At 41.5% G+C, this 21,193-nt stretch overlaps 1 protein-coding gene and 1 long non-coding RNA gene across 2 annotated transcripts in view; one reads left to right on the top strand and one right to left on the bottom strand.

The window, feature by feature from the left end:
- LOC142742049 (uncharacterized) overlaps nucleotides 1-17,924 on the bottom strand; it is a 160,233-nt gene extending 142,309 nt beyond the window's left edge. Inside the window, exons 1-2 of the long non-coding RNA XR_012881272.1 lie at nucleotides 17,855-17,924; nucleotides 6,668-6,972 (exon numbers count right to left, since the gene is read on the bottom strand). This is a non-coding gene — a long non-coding RNA (uncharacterized LOC142742049). The remainder of the gene's footprint in view (nucleotides 1-6,667; nucleotides 6,973-17,854) is intronic.
- Nucleotides 1-21,193, top strand: part of NOX4 (NADPH oxidase 4) — a 160,417-nt gene that overhangs the window by 25,554 nt on the left and 113,670 nt on the right. Inside the window, exons 5-6 of the mRNA XM_075851448.1 lie at nucleotides 7,211-7,308; nucleotides 9,234-9,261. Of these exons, the coding sequence (XP_075707563.1) occupies nucleotides 7,211-7,308; nucleotides 9,234-9,261 (126 nt within the window). The remainder of the gene's footprint in view (nucleotides 1-7,210; nucleotides 7,309-9,233; nucleotides 9,262-21,193) is intronic.

Here is a 21,193-nt window from a genome sequence, read left to right as displayed (position 1 = left end):
ACATGTCATAGTTACAGTACATGTCAGAAGTTTTGATTGATGGGGGTCCATTTCCGCTGCGTAAAGGGTATGTTCACAGAGTTTTTTGCCGTGGAAACCACTGCAAAAAAACGGCTGAAATCGCCCCCCATTGGTTTCAATGCAAGGTGGAGGCGTTTTTTCTGTGTGTTTTTCCTGCAGCGCACAATAACCGCGGCCGAAAAAAAACTGTGAGAAACGCGACAAACAGCGTGCAGACAGGTCAAAATCTCCCTCAAAATTCCTGATGCTGTGATTCCACCGCAAATGTCGCAACACACCACTTGTTGCGGGTTCATTGAATTCAATAAGAAAACCCACAAAAGAGCAGCGATTCTGCAGCATTAATTGACGTACTGCGGTTAAAGAAACCGTACTGCAGGACAATCTAAGTGCCTTTTTTTCGGCAGCATTTTTCCGCAGTGCGGGGATGAGATTCATTGAAATCTCACCCACACTACTGCTACTGTAATACGCTGCGGATTTACCACAATAAATCAGTTGCGGAAAATCCCGCAGTGTTTACAGTGTGTGTGTTTGTACGCTAAGGGTAAGGGTTTGTGCACACGACAACGCCAATTACGTCTGAAATTACAGAGTTGTTTTCAGGAGAAAACAGCTCCTGAATTTCAGACGTGATTGCATGTACTCGCGTTTTTCGTGGCGTCTTTTACGGACGTAATTGGAGCTGTTCTTCATTGGAGTCAATGAAAACGGCTCCAATTACGTCCCAAGAAGTGACAGGCACTTCTTTGATGCGGCCGTAATTTTAGGCGCCGTCTTTTGACAGCGACGCGTAAAATGACAGGTCGTCTGCACAGAACATCGTAAGACTCATTGCAAGCAATGGGCAGATGTTTGCCGACGTATTGGAGCCGTCTTTTCAGGCGTAATTCGAGGCGTAAAACGCCTCCATTACGTCTGAAAAGAGGTCGTGTGCAAATACTCTTAGTATTATATATGAAGGTGAGGGTTCCAGTTGGGCTGGTGCTTAATACATAATTTCCAGGACTAGGTTATGATGAAGCTGTGCAACATTGAGATCTATGGACTAGTAGTGAGCTACACAATGTGCTCAATTTGTCTACTACCGAGCTGCCCTCACTCTGCGAATACATCGGGGTTCAACACATCATCTGACAGGTGACAGAAACCCCAGGTTATATAACCCCCCCATGTATTACGTCTTCCTACGATCCTTTGTCTTGTCTTGGTTCATTCTTTGACCTTGCTCTGACTTTCATCTCTAGATCTGCGTCCTTTTATCCTTTTTATTTCCTCGCTCTTTACCCTCTTTCCAGCTGTGAATTATGGGTTGTTCAACTACAATTTACTTGGCTCTTTGACTAGTACTGGTCCAGCATGTGATCCTGCTTTTCAATTTCCCAGATCCAAATCACAAAGCAAGGCCGGACACGAGATCAGGCAGGATTGCTAGAGAATAACTCGGGCACCTGAAAAGTGATGTATACCCGTTTGTGCCAGTTGACATAGAAAAGAGAAAAAAGTTTGACCCTGCCCTGGTACAGTTGGCTATAACTTACTCTACAAAACCTGGAGATTTTGCTCAAGAACCCAAGTAGCCTTATACAAACATGGAAACGAGGGGGCACCGGGATAAAAATTAAAATTGCCATCAACTTTTGGCTCTTTTCCTTCGAAAGGAAGGTCTAGGACTTGATCTCCCTCTTCACATCCACTTCCATTGACCTCTGTTGAACCACTAGATGGTTGTATCATCATGATACAACAACCCAACAGAGGTCAATGTGCACATAATTAATTGGGAGACCGGAAAAATTTTTTTTAGTCTACAAAGGCTACTTCTTCGATGTGATGCCCAGCACAAGAGAAGTTCATCATTCTATCAACCATGATACTATCCTGCATCCACCATGATGAACTCCTCTTGTGTTGGGCATCACATCGAAGAAGTAGCCTTTGTAGACTAAAAATTTTTTTTACGGTCTCCCAATTAATTATGGTTTGGTCCTTCCCCAAGAGCTTTGTTATGGTCACATCTTCTACACCTGTGGGTATTTTGTAACGTTGTTGACAGTTTATTACATAAGTAAATATATCAGTGATGTCTTCAAGAGACGCCTCGAAAATTGCAGGATTTAGAAGGACGGGTCTTCTAGGAGACGTAAAATAAATGATGCATTGTGAAGTAGTGGAGGTCATTCCAGGCTTCCCTTATCACCTCCTACACAATAATCCCGACTATATTTACTGCACCGCTGAGTCTGTTAGTCAGCAAACAAGACGCGGTTCATGGGAAGGAGAGGACTGGAACAGGAGTTTAAATAATAATAAGAATTGCCATGGAAACAGCCGGAATAAGATATACAGGTACTTCAAGATTTTCCGAGGGAGACCACAATTATTTAATTGTTTTTGCTGTTTTTTTTATTTTTTAAATAGCAAACAAAAATAAATATTAACCCCTTAATATTGCACGAGTTTTAAACCTTACGGACCGAGCGATATTTTTAGTTTTTTTTTTCATTGTCGCATCTCAAGAGCCATAATTTTTTTTATTTTTCCGTGATGCAGCTGTATGTTTTTGCGGTATGAAATGTATTTTTCAATGGCACCATTTTACGGTACATATAATTTATTAAATAGCTTTTATTATTTCTTTGGTGGGGGGATGCCAGAAAAAAACAGCAATTCTACCATTATTTTGTTGCGTTTTTTTTTTTCTTCTGTTTACAAAGCGGAAAAAATAACAAGTTAGCGTTATTCTACGGGGCGGTAAAAATCTGGCGATATTAAGTAAGTGTAGGTTTCTTTTGCATTTTAGTACAATAAAAACAAGTTTTATAGAAAAACGTTTTTTTTTTATTTTTTCATCAACGTAGCCGTATGAGGCCTTATTTTCAAAGGGACAGGTTGAAGTTTTTATTGGTACAATTTTGGGGTACATATAATTTATTGATGCAGTTTTATATTCTTTTTTGTGGGGAGGTATGCAAAGAAAAGCAGCAATTCCCTTTAGCACATAGTAAAAATATCAACTTGACTTTATTCTACGGGTCATTATGACTGTGGCGATACCAAATATGTATTATTTTATGGTGAACTATTTAAAAAAATTAAATAATGCAAAAAATATATTTTTTTTGGGTTGGATTCTTTTTAGGAAACTTTCTTAAACTTTTTTTTCTTTTTGTCTCTTAGGGGACTTGCAGCAGTGATGATGCTTCTGAAGTACATATGTAGTATATCAAACCATTATTTCCTGTCAGTGATTCCCTTATAGGCAACCTATTTGGACAAGGATCTGGTATGGCCTAATAGTCAGAAGCTTATTGAAGACCTCAGGGGCTTTGTTAGGCCCCCAGCTGCTATAATAAATCATCAGACCTCCATGATAGCATCGTAGGGGTCCGATGGGCTGACAGAGGGAGCCCGATCCCTCTGTCAAACACCTTAGATACCGCAGTTGCTATATAGCACTTCTATGGTTACACCCCTGAGGGGTTGTCTTCATGAGACAACCCCTTGGAGAGACCGTTGCTAAAAAGTTCAATGAAGAGATTAGTGTCAAGAGTAGTTCACTTTGACGGTAAAGATTATTTTTCCTTAAATCCACTATATTTGAAGGGGTTGTCTAAACTGGGCCATCCGTTCTCTAAAGGAGAATCCGCCGGTGGCCGCAGTTAAAACTTGTGGTGATCTGCTAGTATTGCCAGGGAAAGGGGCAAATAGAGGATAGGTGGTATTACATGGCACCCACTAAAAAAAAATCAATGGGTGACCATATAATACATGGTTGCTCTGAATCCCACACAGCGGGAGCTGCTCTTTGCATTGGCGTTGCTCACTGGCTAATAGACGGGGTGGTCGAGTGGGGGTTCTCGCTTTATGAGATCCCTAATTGGACAACCCTGTAAAAGTTTTTTTACATGTAGTCGCATAGTATAGTTAAAAAAAGACATAGACTTGGGTGAAAGAGGGGGATGGGGTAAATATTAAACCTATGTTTCCAGCTATTGCTTTCATATATTGTTACCCCCTTTTTACAGGTTCTGTAGATTATATGAATGAGGGATCACTGATAGAGTGAAATAGATACCTTAATTGTGCACTTTTTGCAACTGGAATCATTTGGGTTTGTTTCTCCTGTTTCAATGGCCTCTAAGACCTAGGGGCCCGGTTGCAGTTACGTTCTCTTCGACTTCTATTGCTTCGCCAATGATACTGGATCAAATTAAAGATTTGCTTTCTCTCTGTCATATTTTAATGGAAAATCGGGCACCTGAACCCTGAACAGTATTTTTTTTTTTTTATTATTAGGCTCTATAGGGCGATATACTGTATGGGGGCAGGTGTTGGGGCAATATACTCTGGGGGCATTATGCTGTCTGTAGGGGCATTATATGGGGGCAGCTATGAGGGCTGACCCCGCCGGATGCACGTCAGCATGTAAACATGCATTAGGGGACCCACTCTGATGTGTTTTGACCCTCCAGTTCTAAACCACTAGCTACGTCTCTGCTCCCCATATAATGAGCTGTGCTCCGCAGGTGTCCGAATGTCCTGATCCCAATGCTCTTTTGCATGCTGGGACACTGGGACTTGGCAGCCCTAGAGTTTATGGGAATGGACATTTCAAATGGTTTAATTTTCCTTTCATTTGCTTGTGTCAACCTTTTCTACAGATTGTAGGTGATGTCATTGTCTGGCTAAGCGTCTGCAACAGATGGGAAAACCACGATTAACAATTATGTTGTGGTTTATACTGCAGCCAGTTCCCCGCAGACAGCAGGGTCATGCGATAACACATTTCCCTGTCCGCCATCACGTGTCTCCATATACACTACAGATCTATTATATTCAATAAAGCAAAAGGTGGCTTCTTGCTTATACAGAATTCCCACCGATGCTCTTACAGCAGCCTCGTCTCATTTCTGTACCGGCTTCCATAGAGCGGCCATATGTGTCTAGTGCTGGTTCTCATTCATCCACAGATGCTCCCATTGTATGTCTCAGTTCATGGACAGGAAGGAGTTGTGACTCAGAAATTGGCGATTTGCTTGTAAGACCCTGAACTCCGGAGAGAGGTGCAATTATTTCTCAGGAAAAAGGACTTGTGACTACGCCATATATCCTTGTGATATGTTAAAGGGGTATATCACCCTAAGGGTATGTTCACATGGGACAGACATGCAAAAAATTGTTTTGCACGGATATTCCGCAGCCTATGTGCAGGAGTTTGCAGGTAAAACGGCAATAGAAAATCTGCACCAAATTGTGCTGTGGATTAGTTTTTTCGCTGCGAACTTTACTGCGGTAGTTCAGCAGATTTGACGAACCGCAGTAAAATCCACATGACTGGCGGATTTTACTGCCGATTTTAAGGTTACCCTGAAAGTCTATCGGGAAAATATGCAGCAACTCTGTGGCGATTGTGCAATATAAATTGACATGCTGCAGATATAGATTCCGCACCGCAGGCCGATTTCCGAGCAGATTTTTTCCACCGCGTGTGGATGAGATTTATCCAAATCGCATCCACTTTGTTGTTACTATAAACACTGCAGATTTTACCACATTTTTCTTAAAAAAACATAAGAAAAAAATAGTGCTGAGAACTCCTCTTGTTCTATCACTGTGCTGTATTTTTTTTCCTCTGATTGTGATATGTTCCTGACCTCTGAGCTACAGAATTGTTTTGTCATATGTTCACCCAAGCTTTAAAGAAATACATAGCCCCTGCCTTGTCTTTCTTCCTGTTTCTTCTCTATATGGCTAAATATAATGTATAAAGTTTGTGTATGAGAACCTGTAAGTAAAAAGCTAGAACAGTCAAGAACTTGATTTATTATAGAAAAGTCATAGTGCTTTAATATAAGATGTTAATATGAGGTTTAAAGGGATTGTCTGGTACCATTTTCAAATCTCTCTTTTTTTTTTTTTTTCTTTCTTTCTTTTTCTCTCTCGCTCTCTCTCTTCATCCTCTCTCTCTTGCTCTCCTTTATATCTCTCTCTTGCTCTCTCTTCTTTCTATCTCTCTCTCTTTCTCTCCTCTCTTTCCTCTCTCCTCTCTTTACTCTCTTCTCTTTCCCCTCTCCTCTCTTCTCTCTCTCTTCTCTCTCTCTTTCTCTCCGTTCATGCATTATACCGACTGTCAATTTACCTCAGTGGGCAACACGCAATGCTTTTTTTCCCCTGTGGTGGCGCTGCAGGAAAATTGACTTGCTGATGTGTTTCCCCAACAGAATACAAAGGAGTTGTCAAGTTTAGAATACTCCTTTTCATACACCCTATTAGGGAAATCTGAGTTTTTAGAGGGGGTCCTCTGTTTGGGATCCTCATCTCTGGACCAGAGTGGAGAGTGGTTTGCAAAGAGCATCTCTTTCTCTGGAGGACCTGTCCTGTCCTGCATTACACAGAAAACCCATTAATATAAATGGACTCTGTGTAATACTTCATTTTGCCTGTGGTGGTGCTGTAGAGAAATTGAACACTTACTTCCAGGTTTCCCCACAGATTGCAGCTGATCTCTGGGGGTCCCAGCAGGGGGACACTTTGATCAGTTTATTGTCAAGGAACTGTTCTAATAAGTAGGGATTGTCCAAAGTGGGGAACCCATTAAAAGGGAACTCTGATCAAAACCATAGTTTTTAAAGTGAATTCTTACCTGAAACCATGATCTCTTAACCCAGCGCTGTTTCTTCTGTTTTTCTGCAGAAATATACATGGGTCATTACATTGCAACAGCCTGTCAGGTGACACCACTAGATCATTATGAGAGATCCTCGGGCATGTGTCATTTGCAGGTCTTGTCCGTTGAGGAATTCTAGCCCCCTCAGAGCTACAGCTAGGCCGCATTATTAGCAATGTCCTGCAGCTTCCTACCACCAGAGGCCAGTGTAATTTCTGAATGGGGCAGTTTCTGCACCATGTCCATGGATTTTTACAAACCCCTTTTAGATGTATGGAACACTGAAAAAAAAAAAAAGCGTAGACTGTAAGTCACACACTTTTGCAATAGTAAATATGAAGATATTTTGTTAATATGCAGTTGTAGCAGAGCTACATTTCCCTGTAGTGTTAAGATGCAGTTGTTTTACCAGCAGTCCTATGGAAAACCATCGATAGTGCCAAATGCCAAGTTGCGGCTGTGCTACATCTGTACTGTATAAACTCAGGAAAAAGTACTAATTGTTTCTTCTCTCTATAGCTGTGCATGTCGGAGCTCACGTCATTAATGCGGCTAACTTTTCTACAAACTACAACAGTGACTATATTGCACTTAATGTTGCCCGCTACAAATATGAGGTAAGTGTTAGTGACGTGTATTGTGTTTATATTTTTAATGAAATGTCTAATGTATCAAACTCTGAACCCCGACCGATCAGATATTGATGGCCCATCTTGAGGATAGACCATACATTTTTTTTGGACTGGACAGCCCCTTTAACAGGTGTGTGCCTTACAATACATTTTCACTCCAATTAACTTTCTTTTTTGACTGCTGTATGAAACCCCAATCTTAATAAATCTGCCCCTTAGTGTTTTACTAGTCCCAATGCCCCATTTCTTAGCTGTAACGGCGTGATGATACGAGACTTCTAATGGTCAATCGGCCAACCAATAAGTGTACTCTAGGAATACATGTCTTACAGATTCAGCCTGCCCAAATGACATGAAGAGAAGCCCCTATGCCAGGTTCATGTCATGCGATTACCCTTTTATATTTTGGAATGCAGTGAGAGGTGTCGGGCCTCGATGAGGGGTACAGTAGGTAGAGCACCATTAACGAGGTTAAATTAAAAAAAAAAGTCAGTGACGAAAGGGAGGACGGGGCAATTTAAAGAGTTTAAAAAGTTGTCCATCCAACAACTATGGTTCTAAATTAGTGGAATTTATTCTGAAACCCCAAGGGAGTTTGTCCTTGTTATATTTGTAATTGGCACTAGTAATCAGATTTACTGGTGGTTCTTGTATGTCACAGTCCATCTCGGGAGTTACATAGTTACATAGTTTGAACTAAGACACCGGTCCATCAAGTCCAACCTTTCTCAATGACATATCGTCCATTGCTTGATTAGTTATAACCCTCAATGCCATTCGTCAGTAAATAATCATCTCGCCTTATTTTAAATGCTGACATAGTATCTGCCATCACTACCTCTTGGGGAAGGGCATTCCATAGTTTGACCACTCTAACTGTAAAGAACCCTTTCCTATATTGATGTCTGAAACGTCTTTCTTCCACATGCAATGGGTGTCCCCTGGTCCTTTGTAGAGTCCTTGGAAGAAACCGATCATGTGCTAATTCTTTGTATTGGCCACACATATACGTATACATACCCCAATTTCTTTAGCCTATTTATTATAAGGGACACTTCTCATTCCTTTTAATAATCCAGTCGCCCGTCCCTGAAACCTCTCCAGCTCTTGTGTCCTTTTTAACAATGTGGAGCCCAAAACTGAATTCCATATTCTAGATGTGTCCTTACAAGGGATTTATAGAGGGGTAATATGAGATTTGAGTCACTGGTTTATATCTCTCTTTTTATACACCCTAAAATCCTATTTGCTTTTGCAGCTGCTGCCTGGCATTGAGTGCTGCTGCTTAGCTTATTTATAACCAGAATACCCAGGTTCTTCTCTTGTTCCGTTTTCTCCAGCTTTATTCAATTTAATATATATGCATTAATACTATTATTGCAGCCTAGGTGCATTACTTTACATCTATCAACATTAAAATTCATCTACCATGTTTTTGCTTATTCTGCCAGTTTATTTAGGTCTAATCTAGCTTGTTTTTATTATAATTTATGATCCTGTTATTTGTATCGATAGAACATAGTGACGTATTGTAGATTATTATAGTATTAATTCCATTATAGCTGTGGTGCCCGATCCTGGAAATACGCTTTATATAGAGATTATGCATAATGCAGGCAAAGCAAGGGAACATCCATTTATTTCACTGAACTCATTTATCAAGTGAAATGAGTGAGCAATATTCATCAAATATTTTATCTCAGAGATGACAGGAGATCGAGGACCCCGGAGCGGCAGAAATGAAGATTCATGAAGAATAATATGTCATTTGTCATTATTTTGCTTGTCAGTGTTTTGTGTCTTAATAATTAAAGTTGAGCAGTTTATGGAGTCTCGAATTTGATTCCTAACGCACAGCAATTTCAGGCAGGTGTTTTCATTATGTTGCATTTTTTATTTTTTCATTTCAGGATCCGAGGAAAATTATCTTCACTTCGGGTGAGTGTCACTGATTTAAATGGAAAATTACATATTAGCGGTGGACGATTACTGTTGTAGTTTGTGTTGTGCTGGGATGTAATAAGGGGTCATAGGGCTCCAGGGCAAAATTAGGAATCGGAGCCCATGTCACTCTTCGTTGCTTGATGTTGACGTTGGATTAACCTGCAATTATGCTGCTACCTCTATAGATCAATTTCAAGTAATACAATATTTCTGTCCAGCAGGTGTAGTAGTGCTGACTTTTTTTAGTTAATTCTTTAAGTCTACATTCTGTGCACGCAACAATTCAGTGCAGCAGGGATGAAAGAAGGTCCCTGCTGACATCACCGAACCACCAATTGCGTCATTGTCCTGTAAAATGAAGGACACCATGATGGATACCCCACTCAACCCATTAAAGTCAAAGGGAGAATTTATCAACCTTTCTACGCCTGATGAAAAAGTTGCAAAAAGGCCCAAAAGTCGCAATTTGCATAGAAATTTTTTACTTTTGGGCATTTCACGCTGCCCTCATTGATTTTGGAGGAAAAGGGGTGTGGCTTACCAAAGGGGGTAGGGCTGTAAATGTGGGGCGTAAATTATATAAGAAATCTAAGCCAGCTCCTAGCCGGCATAACTATCGCTCTGTTGGGCGTAGCAAGGTAGAGGCCTGTGCCGGGCACCATACCTTGCCTACCTCAATCAGACTATCTCGAACCATCGGACAATTACCAAAAGGAAAAAATGTGTACTCACCTCAACGCTCCTCTTCTGCATTTCAGGCCCCCTCGGTCTCTTACTATAGGCAGCGGCTTATACAAGGTACTGACGCCGGCAGAATCAGGATGTTGTATGTACGGTAGCATTCAGGGCGTTGGTACGTCGCATATAAGGCTCTGACGCTGCTCTGCATTGGCACCTTGTATAAGCCCCAACCTGCAGTAAGAGCCTAAGAGGACCCTAGCAAAGAGGAGCGGAGAGGCGGGAATGATCTTTTAGTTTATGTCCGATTTGGGGAATGGATTTTGCAGGCTGCAGTCGTTACACCACAACTGGAGTGCACGCCCAGCGGAAACCGCCTAATAAATCTGTCGCATATTAGTTCAGTGGAGCAGAAAGCAGAAAAGGGGCTGCCCAATCTTGACATTTGTGTGTCTGCCAAACGCTGCCAACTGAGCCGCCGGACTGCATTTAGCGACACTTAGGGCGGGTTCACACATGGCGGAATTGCACTTAAATTCCGCTGCGGACACTCCGCAGCGTTAATCCGCAGCGGAGCCGTTTCTACATTGACTTTCACTTTAATTTCGCAGTGTTCGTTTACACGATGCGTACAATTCCGCTGCGGAGCATAGGCTGCGGAGCGGAATTTGGTGTCCGCAGCATGCTCTGTCTGTTGCGGAGCAGTGGCGGACTCATGGCGGAATTTCTCCATTGACTTCAATGGAGATTCAAAGTTCCGCAATGAAGTCCGCAGCTGTCATGCACATGTCATGTGTGCTGCGGATGCGTCTTGCTTTTTTTACTTGACATTTCTTCATTCTGGCTGGACCTATGTATTTCTAGGTCTACAGCCAGACTGAGGAAGTCAATGGGGCTCCCGTAATGACGGGAGCGTTGCTAGGAGACGTCAGTAAATAGTCACTGTCCAGGGTGCTGAAAGAGTTAAGCGATCGGCAGTAACTGTTTCTGCACCCGGGACAGTGACTACCGATCTCAATATACATGTATCTGTAAAAAAAAATGAAGTTCGTACTTACCGAGAACTCCCTGTTTCTGTCTCCAGTCCGGCCTCCCAGGATGACGTTTCAGAGTAAGTGACGGCTGCAGCCAATCACAGGCCAAGCACAGGCTGCAGCGGTCACATGGACTGGCGCGTCATCCAGGGAGGTCGGGCTGGATGCCGAAGGAGGGACGCGTCATAAAGACAACGGGCGGTAAGTATGAATTTCTTTTACTTTCACTAGGGAAAGTGCTGTCCCTTCTCTCTATCCTGCACTGATAGGGAGAAGGGAAGCACTTTTCCCGCAGTCCGCAGCAGCTAGTCCGCATCAATTTTCTGCACATTTTGTGCAGATCCGCAGCCGTAATCCGCAACCCGGATTAGGTGCGGCATTGATGCGGACAGTTGCGGAGGAATTCCGCCATGTGTGGTCATGCCCTTAAACTGCAAAACTGGATTGTTGAAATAAGCACGTGGAGTAAACTCGCAAATTTCCGTTAAGTTTAAACCTAGCGCTATTATTATAGTAATGTAGTATTATTATTATAGTAATGTAGTGTTATTGTAGTTCAAATAACTAATTGATTAACAATAATTTTGTATTGTATCAAATTTGAAAGTAATGCGGCCCGTCAACTTCACATTTTTTCTATACGTGGCCCACCTACCCGGCCGAGTTTGAGACCCCTGCTCTAGATAGTGCAGCCGGGTGTGTGAGCTTAATGGTAGCTGCAATGAATGGCTCTTAATGGATAGAAAAGTGTCCGTAGGTAAATACAGTCTCCAGGAATTGATGGAGCACAGTCCCTCTCCTAGAAACCAGGGACTGTCAGGAAAGCAGCATGTAAAGTCTTATCTGTGAATAGTGTGAAGATGGTTTTACATAGGTAGATATTCACCTGTGTTTTACCACCTTTAACAAGCGCCGTTCGACAATGCATCTTGTCAGTCGGCACTCGCTTGCTACACTTGAATGGACCAATGATTGGGAGCATGGGGATGAACACCGTTATTACGATTGCTCGTCCCCATACATTTGCATCGTATCGGCACCACATCTCCCATTTGCTCGTTCGTCGGCTGATCGCTGCCCTGTTTACATAGGGTAATGATTGGGAATGAGCATTTGTAGGAATTCTTGTTACCACGATCATTGGCTTGTGTAAAAGGCCCTTTAATATCCTGCCAAGAAAAGTGTCATCTGTTAAATAAATCCCCTGCCTTCTAAAGATGAGATGACTCTGCTGACCCTGTCTCAAAGCTGAAAGTGTGCTGCAGGAAGCGGGGAATGTAATAAAACAAATATGTCTACAATAAAAACGTAGACATGAGGTATTCCCATTTTAAAATCACTATGATATGCCATAATATTATGATTAGCAGGATTTTGCCCCTGGGACCCCCACTGAACCTGAGGACAGTTCTTTCGGAATTTCTACTGTAATACACCTACATTCCAGTGGATACGGCTGTTTTGTTGTTCCCTGCACGGGTGGCGGGTCAACACCTTTGTGTAGTACAAAAGGGTGAAGGGGCCACAGTGATAAACTAGTGATGCAACCCCTTCATTCTCTGTATAGGTGGGGGTCCCGTGTATTGGACCCCCAACGTTTAATCTTAGCGACATGCCATCACTTGCTTTAGTGGGGAAACCACTTTTACCTTTTTTGACACTTTTATATTGATTTTGTATACTGGGGTGTAAAATGTATTATGTCTTTGCTTCATGTATTAGTGAGTTTATCTGTACATTTAATAGATTTATGTGAATGACGGTAGGATAGTGCTCCCCAACTTGTGTCAGGGTATGCTGGGAGTTGTAGTTTTACAAAAGCTAGAAAGCTATATGTTTGATTGTTGCTATAGGATATGGTAATACTGGAAACTGTGTTTCGTTCTCTTACTTCTAAGTGATCATAGAATCCATCATATTCCAGAACAGAATGTGAATTATCTTGGTGATTTTCTTTCTGGTAGCAGCCAAAGATGCCAGCCAATATTCTTAATGTTTTGACCTTTCTGAGAATTGGCTGAATTTACTACTTTGGAATGAATTTAAATAAATTAAAGTAATTCATTCCTATAAGTTTAATGTCTGCCAGTGTGTATTCCATTACTTTCACCGGCAGAATAAATACCGTATATGAACGCTAAATATGCTGTTGCAAAATTCTTTAAAGCAGTGATCTCCAACCTTTTATCAGGCTACCAGGGCATGCTAGGAGTGGAAGTTATACAACAGCTGGCAAGCCAGAGTATACAGATCACTGAATAGCACCGTCTTCAAAGGGAAAGCTTTTTCCTGTGCTCATTGTGGCTCCGTGCTATGTAATGTACTTTGAATAAGCTACTGAAAGGAGTGGGGGGGGGGGGGAAATAGTGAAAACCTCCTGTTTTTTTGTTTTTGAAATTCATTTATTACCACAAGTAATTTTGCAGCTCTATAAAGAACATATAACTACTATAATACTGCCCCCTATTAACAATAATATGAATGCTACTATAGTGTTTCATATGTACACAAATATAACTAATATATAATACTGCCTCCTATATACAAGAATATACACTACCGTTCAAAAGTTTGGGGTCACCCAGACAATTTTGTGTTTTCCATGAAAATTCACACTTATATTTATCAAATGAGATGCAAAATGACTAGAAAATATAGTCAAGACATTGACAAGGTTAGAAATAATGATTTTTATTTGAAACAATAATTTTCTCCTTCAAACTTTGCTTTCATCTTGGAATGCTCCATTTGCAGCAATTACAGCATTGCAGACCTTTGGCATTCGAGCTGTTAATTTGCTCAGGTAATCGGGAGAAATTTCACCCCATGCTTCCAGAAGCCCCTCCCACAAGTTGGATTGGCTTGATGGGCACTTCTTGCGTACCATACGGTCAAGCTGCTCCCACAACTGTTCTATGGGGTTGAGATCTGGTGACTGCGCTGGCCATTCCATTATAGATAGAATACCAGCTGCCTGCTTCTTCTCTAAATAGTTCTTGCATAATTTGGAGGTGTGCTTTGGTTCATTGTCCTGTTGTAGGATGAAATTGGCTCCAATCAAGCGCTGTCCACAGGGTATGGCATGGCGTTGCAAAATGGAGTGATAGCCTTCCTTACCTTGTACAAATCTCCCACTTTACCAGCACCAAAGCAACCCCAGACCATCACATTACCTCCACCATGCTTGACAGATGGTGTCAGGCACTCTTCCAGCATCTTTTCAGTTGTTCTGCGTCTCACAAATGTTCTTCTGTGTGATCCAAACACCTCAAACTTCGATTCGTCTGTCCATAACACTTTTTTCCAATCTTCCTCTGTCCAATGTCTGTATGCTTTTGCCCATATTAATCTTTTCCTTTTATTAGCCAGTCTCAGATATGGCTTTTTCTTTGCCACTCTGCCCTGAAGGCCAGCATCCCGGAGTCGCCTCTTCACTGTAGACGTTGACACTGGCTTTTTGCGGGTACTATTTAATGAAGCTGCCAGTTGAGAACCTGTGAGGCGTCTATTTCTCAAACTAGAGACTCTAATGTACTTGTCTTGTTGCTCAGTTGTGCAGCGGGGCCTCAGACTTCTCTTTCTACTCTGGTTAGAGCCTGTTTGTGCTATCCTCTGAAGGGAGTAGTACACACCGTTGTAGGAAATCTTCAGTTTCTTGGCAATTTCTCGCATGGAATAGCCTTCATTTCTAAGAACAAGAATAGACTGTCCAGTTTCACATGAAAGCTCTCTTTTTCTAGAGATTGTGAGAGTTTAATCGAACCCACAAATGTAATGCTCCAGATTCTCAACTAGCTCAAAGGAAGGTCAGTTTTATAGCTCCTCTAAACAGCAAAACTGTTTACAGCGGTGCTAACATAATTGCACAAGGGTTTTCAAGTGTTTTCTAATCATCCATTAGCCTTCTAACACAGTTAGCAAACACAATGTACCATTAGAACACTGGAGTGATGGTTGCTGGAAATGGGCCTCTATACACCTATGTAGATATTGCATTAAAAACCAGACGTTTGCAGCTAGAATAGTCATTTAGCACATTAACAATGTATAGAGTGTATTTCTGATTAATTTAATGTTATCTTCATTGAAAATAACTGTGCTTTTCTTGCAAAAATAAGGAAATTTCTAAGTGACCCTAAACTTTTGAACGGTAGTGTAACTACTATAATACTACTCCTATTTACAAGAATATAAGTACTATAATACTGCTCCCCTATGTACAAGAATATAACTACTATAATACTGCTCCTATATACAAGAATATAACTACTATACTACTGCCCCTATGTACAAGAATATAACTGCTATAATACTGTCTCCTATGTACAAGAATATAACTACTATAATACTGCCCCCTATGTACAGGAATATAACTACTATAATACTGTCTCCTATGTACAAGAATATAACTACTATAATACTGCTCCTATATACAAGAATATAACTACTATAATACTGCCTCCTATTTACAAGAATATAACTACTATAATACTGCCCCTATATACAAGAATATAACTACTATAATACTGCCCCTATATACAAGAATATAACTACTATAATACTGCTCCTATATACAAGAATATAACTACTCTAATACTGCCCCCTATATACAAGAATATAACTACTATAATACTGCTCCCTATATACAAGAATATATCTACTACAATACTGCCTCCTATATACAAGAATATAACTACTATAATACTGCTCCCCTATGTACAAGAATATAACTACTATAATACTGCCTCCTATATACAAGAATATAACTACTATAATACTGCTCCTATATACAAGAATATAACTACTATAATACTGTCTCCTATATACAAGAATATAACTACTATAATACTGCTCCCTATATGCAAGAATATAACTACTATAATACTGCCTCCTATATACAAGAATATAACTACTATAATACTGCTCCTATATACAAGAATATAACTACTATAATACTGCTCCTATATACAAGAATATAACTACTATAATACTGCTCCCTATATGCAAGAATATAACTACTATAATACTGCCTCCTATATACAAGAATATAACTACTATAATACTGCTCCTATATACAAGAATATAACTACTATAATACTGCTCCTATATACAAGAATATAACTACTATAATACTGCCCCTATATACAAGAATATAACTACTATAATACTGCCTCTATATACAAGAATATAACTACTATATCCGCCATGTATATGTACGGCGCACGTTGGGTGGGGGGAATACGGAGCGGGCTCACGGGCTGAGCCCGCTCCATAGAGCGAGTGTGTCGGCTGTGTGTTACAGTCGACACTTCCGGGTAACGAGCGGGATCCCGTCCGAGCGCGATACTGCTTTTGTAACCCGTTAAATGCCGCGTTCAATAGTGATCGCTGCATTTAAATGACTAAAAACAGGGGGACGACCCCCTGTAACGTCCCAACGGACCTGGGGGACTTTGTCAGGCCCCCAGGCTGTCATGCCAACCCTTGGCAGCCCCCAGCGAGATCGGGGGTGCCATTGGGTGGTATGACAGCCTGGGGGCCTGACGAAGTCCCCCAGGTCTGCCATCTTTGTTCTCCGCTGCCTCCGGCAGGGCTTCATAAGAGACTGTCAGAATCACGATATACTGCAAGTGATAAGTAAAAAACAGTAAACAGTAAAGTAGAAAACAGTAAAATAAAGGTTTTTTAACAAATAATTATTATTATTTTTAATTAAAAGCTAAAAAAAAAACCTTTTCCCATTTTCCCTCAAGCACAATGTAAAAAAAACAAAAAGCTAACATAACTGGTATCGACGCGTCCGTAAAAGTCTGAACGATTACAATATATCATTATTTAGTCCGCAGGAGTGAACGCCGTAAAAAATAATAAATTTAAAACATCAGAATTGCTGTTTTTTGGTCCCTTCATCTCCCACAAAAAATTAAATGATCAAAAAGTCTCACATACCCCAAAATGGTACCAATATAAACTACAGCTCGCCCCGCAAAAAATAAGTCCTCACACGGCTAAATCGACAGAAAAATAAAAACGTTATGGCTCTGAGAATGTGGCGACAAAACTCAAATTTTATTTTTAACAATCAGTTTTTTCCTTGTAAAAGAAGTAAAACAAAGAAAACAATATAAATTTGGTATCGCTGTGATCGTATTGACCCGCAGAATAAAGTTAACATGCCATTTTTACCGTATGATGAACGCCGTAAAGACAAAACCACCCAAAAGGTTGAGGAATCGCAGTTTTTTTCCTATTCCACCCCACATATTTTTTTTTTCTCGTTTCCCACTACATTCTATGGTACAAAAAATGGTGCTGTGAAAATCTACAACTCTTCCCGCAAAAAACAAGCCCTTATATGGCAATATTGATGGAAAAATAAAAGCGTTATGGCTTTTGGAAGGTGGGGAGGAAAAAACAAAAGTGAAAATCCAAAAAATGGCTGCGGAGGGAAGGGGTTAAAACACAAGTAACAAACATAAATAATGCAAATTTCCACATTTAACAACTGAGCATAACACAAAGCGCTCACGTAACTAACTTATAATGACTTTATAGCGCTACGCTGCTTTCATAACTGCCATTTACTTCTATGGGAGTAGCGGAAACAGCGTAGCTCAGCGAGCTTTGCTGTATTTATAACTCTCTACCATGTGATCAGGAAGTGGCCGGGGAGCAGCAGGAGCCGAGAGAGGCAGAATGGGGGCCCCGTTCTAGAGATAGGCGCCAGTCCCAGAGGTGGGACCCACATCTATTGGACATTTATGGCATATCCTGTGGATATGCCATAAATGTTAAAGAAGGGCAATCCACTTTAACTGTCCACTGAGCTCCACTCCACTGCAAACATTTTCTACAGACAGGGCAGCAACCACTACCTCCTAGTTCTTTTTATCTTCAGTCGGGATCCCTCACGACGCTCAGCACACACGCCACACAGCACACACGCCACACAGTAAAAGCACTGGCAAGCTCAGGGGGCGGATCAAGAAGGACCCTAACACTGATTGGCTGAGAGGCTCAGCCAACCAGTATTAGGCTTAATTTCAGCAGCGCCGCTATCCTAGATTAATAACTAGTCCAAAGATAGCGATGCTGTTTGCTAGATGCGGCGCGCTCTATCTGGTTGTCTTGGTCACCTAGTGAGCGTCACTGTCAGATGTTGCACTGTATCTGACAGTGACACTGGTTACTAAGTGACGGAGACCACCAGATAGAGCAAACCTGGCCAGGCCCCTCTCCTCCTAATACGTTTAGCAACAGACGGAGGGGGCTCCCCCTTCCCCATGTGCTCTTTTGGATACTCACAGATTGGGCCCCCTTCCTCAACACATGTTATTGATAGCATCAATAACATATGGGAAGGAAGGCAGCCCGATCTGTGCCAAAAGTGTACGGGGAGGGAAGGGGGCCCACTTCCATCTGCCGCACGGCTGTGCCGATCTATGCGCACAGTGTTTGGGGCTGCTGAGCGGGCCCCCACCGCTTCCGGGCCACTGTGCAGCCGAACCGGCTGCACCGGCGATATGTCTGTTCTTGCATGGGGCCTAAGGCCTTCCTTGCCATTCAGTATCTCCAAACCCACCCTTCTAAGGTAAATTTACTACAAGAATCCATCGTTCATGTTTGCTGATTACGCCCAAAGAGCACTTCTACTATGCGGTCTCTAAACTCTACCCAGGTCTCCTCCCTCATACTTTCATTCACTTCAGTATTTAAGTAGCCTATCCACTAGAGCCCTGCATTCAAAGGTCACTTACCGCTACCTACTTCAAGTATCAGGCCACACCTCAGGCCTCCAGGGCAAGCAGACCCACTGTAGCATCATGCCAGGCCCACATGTCCAGGGAATTCTCTATACCCCCCTACTAGGGCTACTGCAGAATTCTCCCGGGTTTAAGCGCTGGTTTTCTCTTTCCATCCTGGTTCCCACTCCCGGCTGACTATCTCCATAGTCTCCAGCAGACTCACCCAGAGCTACCACTCAAGCAAGGCAAAATACTCTGCTACCAGCACCACTGTAGTAATGGCACATTTGTACTCGCCAGGCCGCCCTCCTCCATGATCTACCTCTCTTTGTAGTAGACTTTATGTGCAGTCTGATAGTTTTCCGTCTGCTCCGTTACTCCGCTCTCTCACTGCACTCCACACCACAGCAGTCTATTCCGACGTTCCGCAAAGGCCTGTACCACTCTCCGGCATCCACTCTCAGTAGCTTCAGCCTTTAGACTTCCACAGCCCTGCTGCAATAGACAAGCCCGTCCTGATTACTGGATCCACTGCCCTGCTGCAATAGGCAAGCCCGCCCTGATCACCGGATCCACTGCCCTGCTGCAATAGGCAAGCCCAAGCCCGCCCTGATCACCGGATCTCCTCCAGCAGTTCTCCCTGCACTCCACGTGGCACTCCCGCTCTCCCTACCTAGGCACCTAAAAAAATCTCCTTATACGGGCTGTTAATAGTTTTTCCGCCTACCAGCGTGGCGGCTCAGTGTATCGGCGTCACACGTTCTTCGACTTGCCAGTACTAGGCTCTTACAGGGCCTGCCAGTGCCTCCTCTGTCACCGCTATATGCACTCTTTTTTCCCTGATAACATCACGACCTAAAGCGAAGCAGAGCATTACAGACAGAAAAAAACAAAATAGCCACAAAAAAATCATCAACAGTTGTTGGACCGTCTGTTAAAAGACCAGTTAACCTTTCTACAAAAGGATATGTCCTTAGTCTATATGCTGTGTATAGGCGAGAGGGTACTATAATACTCCTCACAATGTGAGGTAGATATATATATGAAAGAAGATGAAGTGGCAGTCCAGAACGATCCCAAATAATGGTGTAGTGTTTACTCAGCCGTGGTAGATCGGCATCGTTTCAACCCCACAATGGAGTCATTCTCAAGGCTTGAGAATGGCACATGGACTGATTTACAGTGTTTTGTGGAGTGCAGAGTTCCTTCTCTGTTGCCATTTTTATATATATATATATATATATATATATACTGTAGATAGACAAATATGAGAGATAGATAAATAGATAGATAGATAGATAGATAGATAGATAGATAGATAGATAGATAGATAGATAGATAGATAGATAGATAGATAGATAGATAGATAGATAGATATGAGATAGATAGATAGATAGATAGATAGATAGATAGATAGATAGATAGATAGATAGATAGATAGATAGATATGAGATAGATAGATAGATAGATAGATAGATAGATAGATAGATAGATAGATAGATAGATAGATAGATAGATAGATAGATAGATAGATAGATAGATAGATATGAGATAGATAGATAGATAGATAGATAGATAGATAGATAGATATGAGATAGATAGATAGATAGATATGAGATAGATAGATAGATATGAGATAGATAGATAGATATGAGATAGATAGATAGATAGATAGATAGATAGATAGATAGATAGATAGATAGATAGATAGATAGATAGATAGATAGATAGATAGATAGATAGATAGATATGAGATAGATAGAATATCTCCTGACTATTTAGAAAAGACTTCTAGTTATATATACTGTAGGGTTCCGCATATCCTAGCAACGACCTCCAGCTTCCCTTGCAGATATTATTTCATAGCTGGAAATGTAAAGGATTGTGTTTTATCAAGGTCAACTTTATATCCGCACATGGCCGAGAAATATTCCCAATCCTCATAATTAGAAATTCCTTGTCTGTCGGGTAATTGCACAGGAGCACCACGTGACGCGTGTTTTCACATTCACGACACGAGGCCGGTGTCAGCGCTGCAGTGACTGCCATCATTGTATTCTGTACATTCATCACCTCGTATTATCACAGCATTATTTATGGAATTATTGTGCATCTCATTATATGACGCCGAGAGCAAAATGTTCATCCAGTCTTCTCCCGTGACCAGCAGTCAATGTGCTGGGGCATCAGATCACTTGTCATATTCCATACTGCCAGGAAAAGAAAACGCAGAATATGATGCATTTACTTTACGGTGGAAAATATGAAATTAAATATGTCAGATTTCTTGTAAATTCCCTATAATGCAGAACAATAGATATTTAAAGGGGATTTCTATTAATAAAGCATAAAGGGGTAGTCCCATAAGATATGCTATGAATGTCTGATAGATGCGTGTCACAGCTCTGGGATCTGCACGTAACTCGAGAACGGGGTTCACCCGACACAGTTCCCGTCTGGCGAAACGCG

Source organism: Rhinoderma darwinii, chromosome 2 (genome assembly GCF_050947455.1).
Source record: "Rhinoderma darwinii isolate aRhiDar2 chromosome 2, aRhiDar2.hap1, whole genome shotgun sequence".
NCBI classification, from domain to species: Eukaryota; Metazoa; Chordata; class Amphibia; order Anura; family Rhinodermatidae; genus Rhinoderma; species Rhinoderma darwinii.
This window is presented reverse-complemented; position numbering and strand designations above follow the sequence as displayed.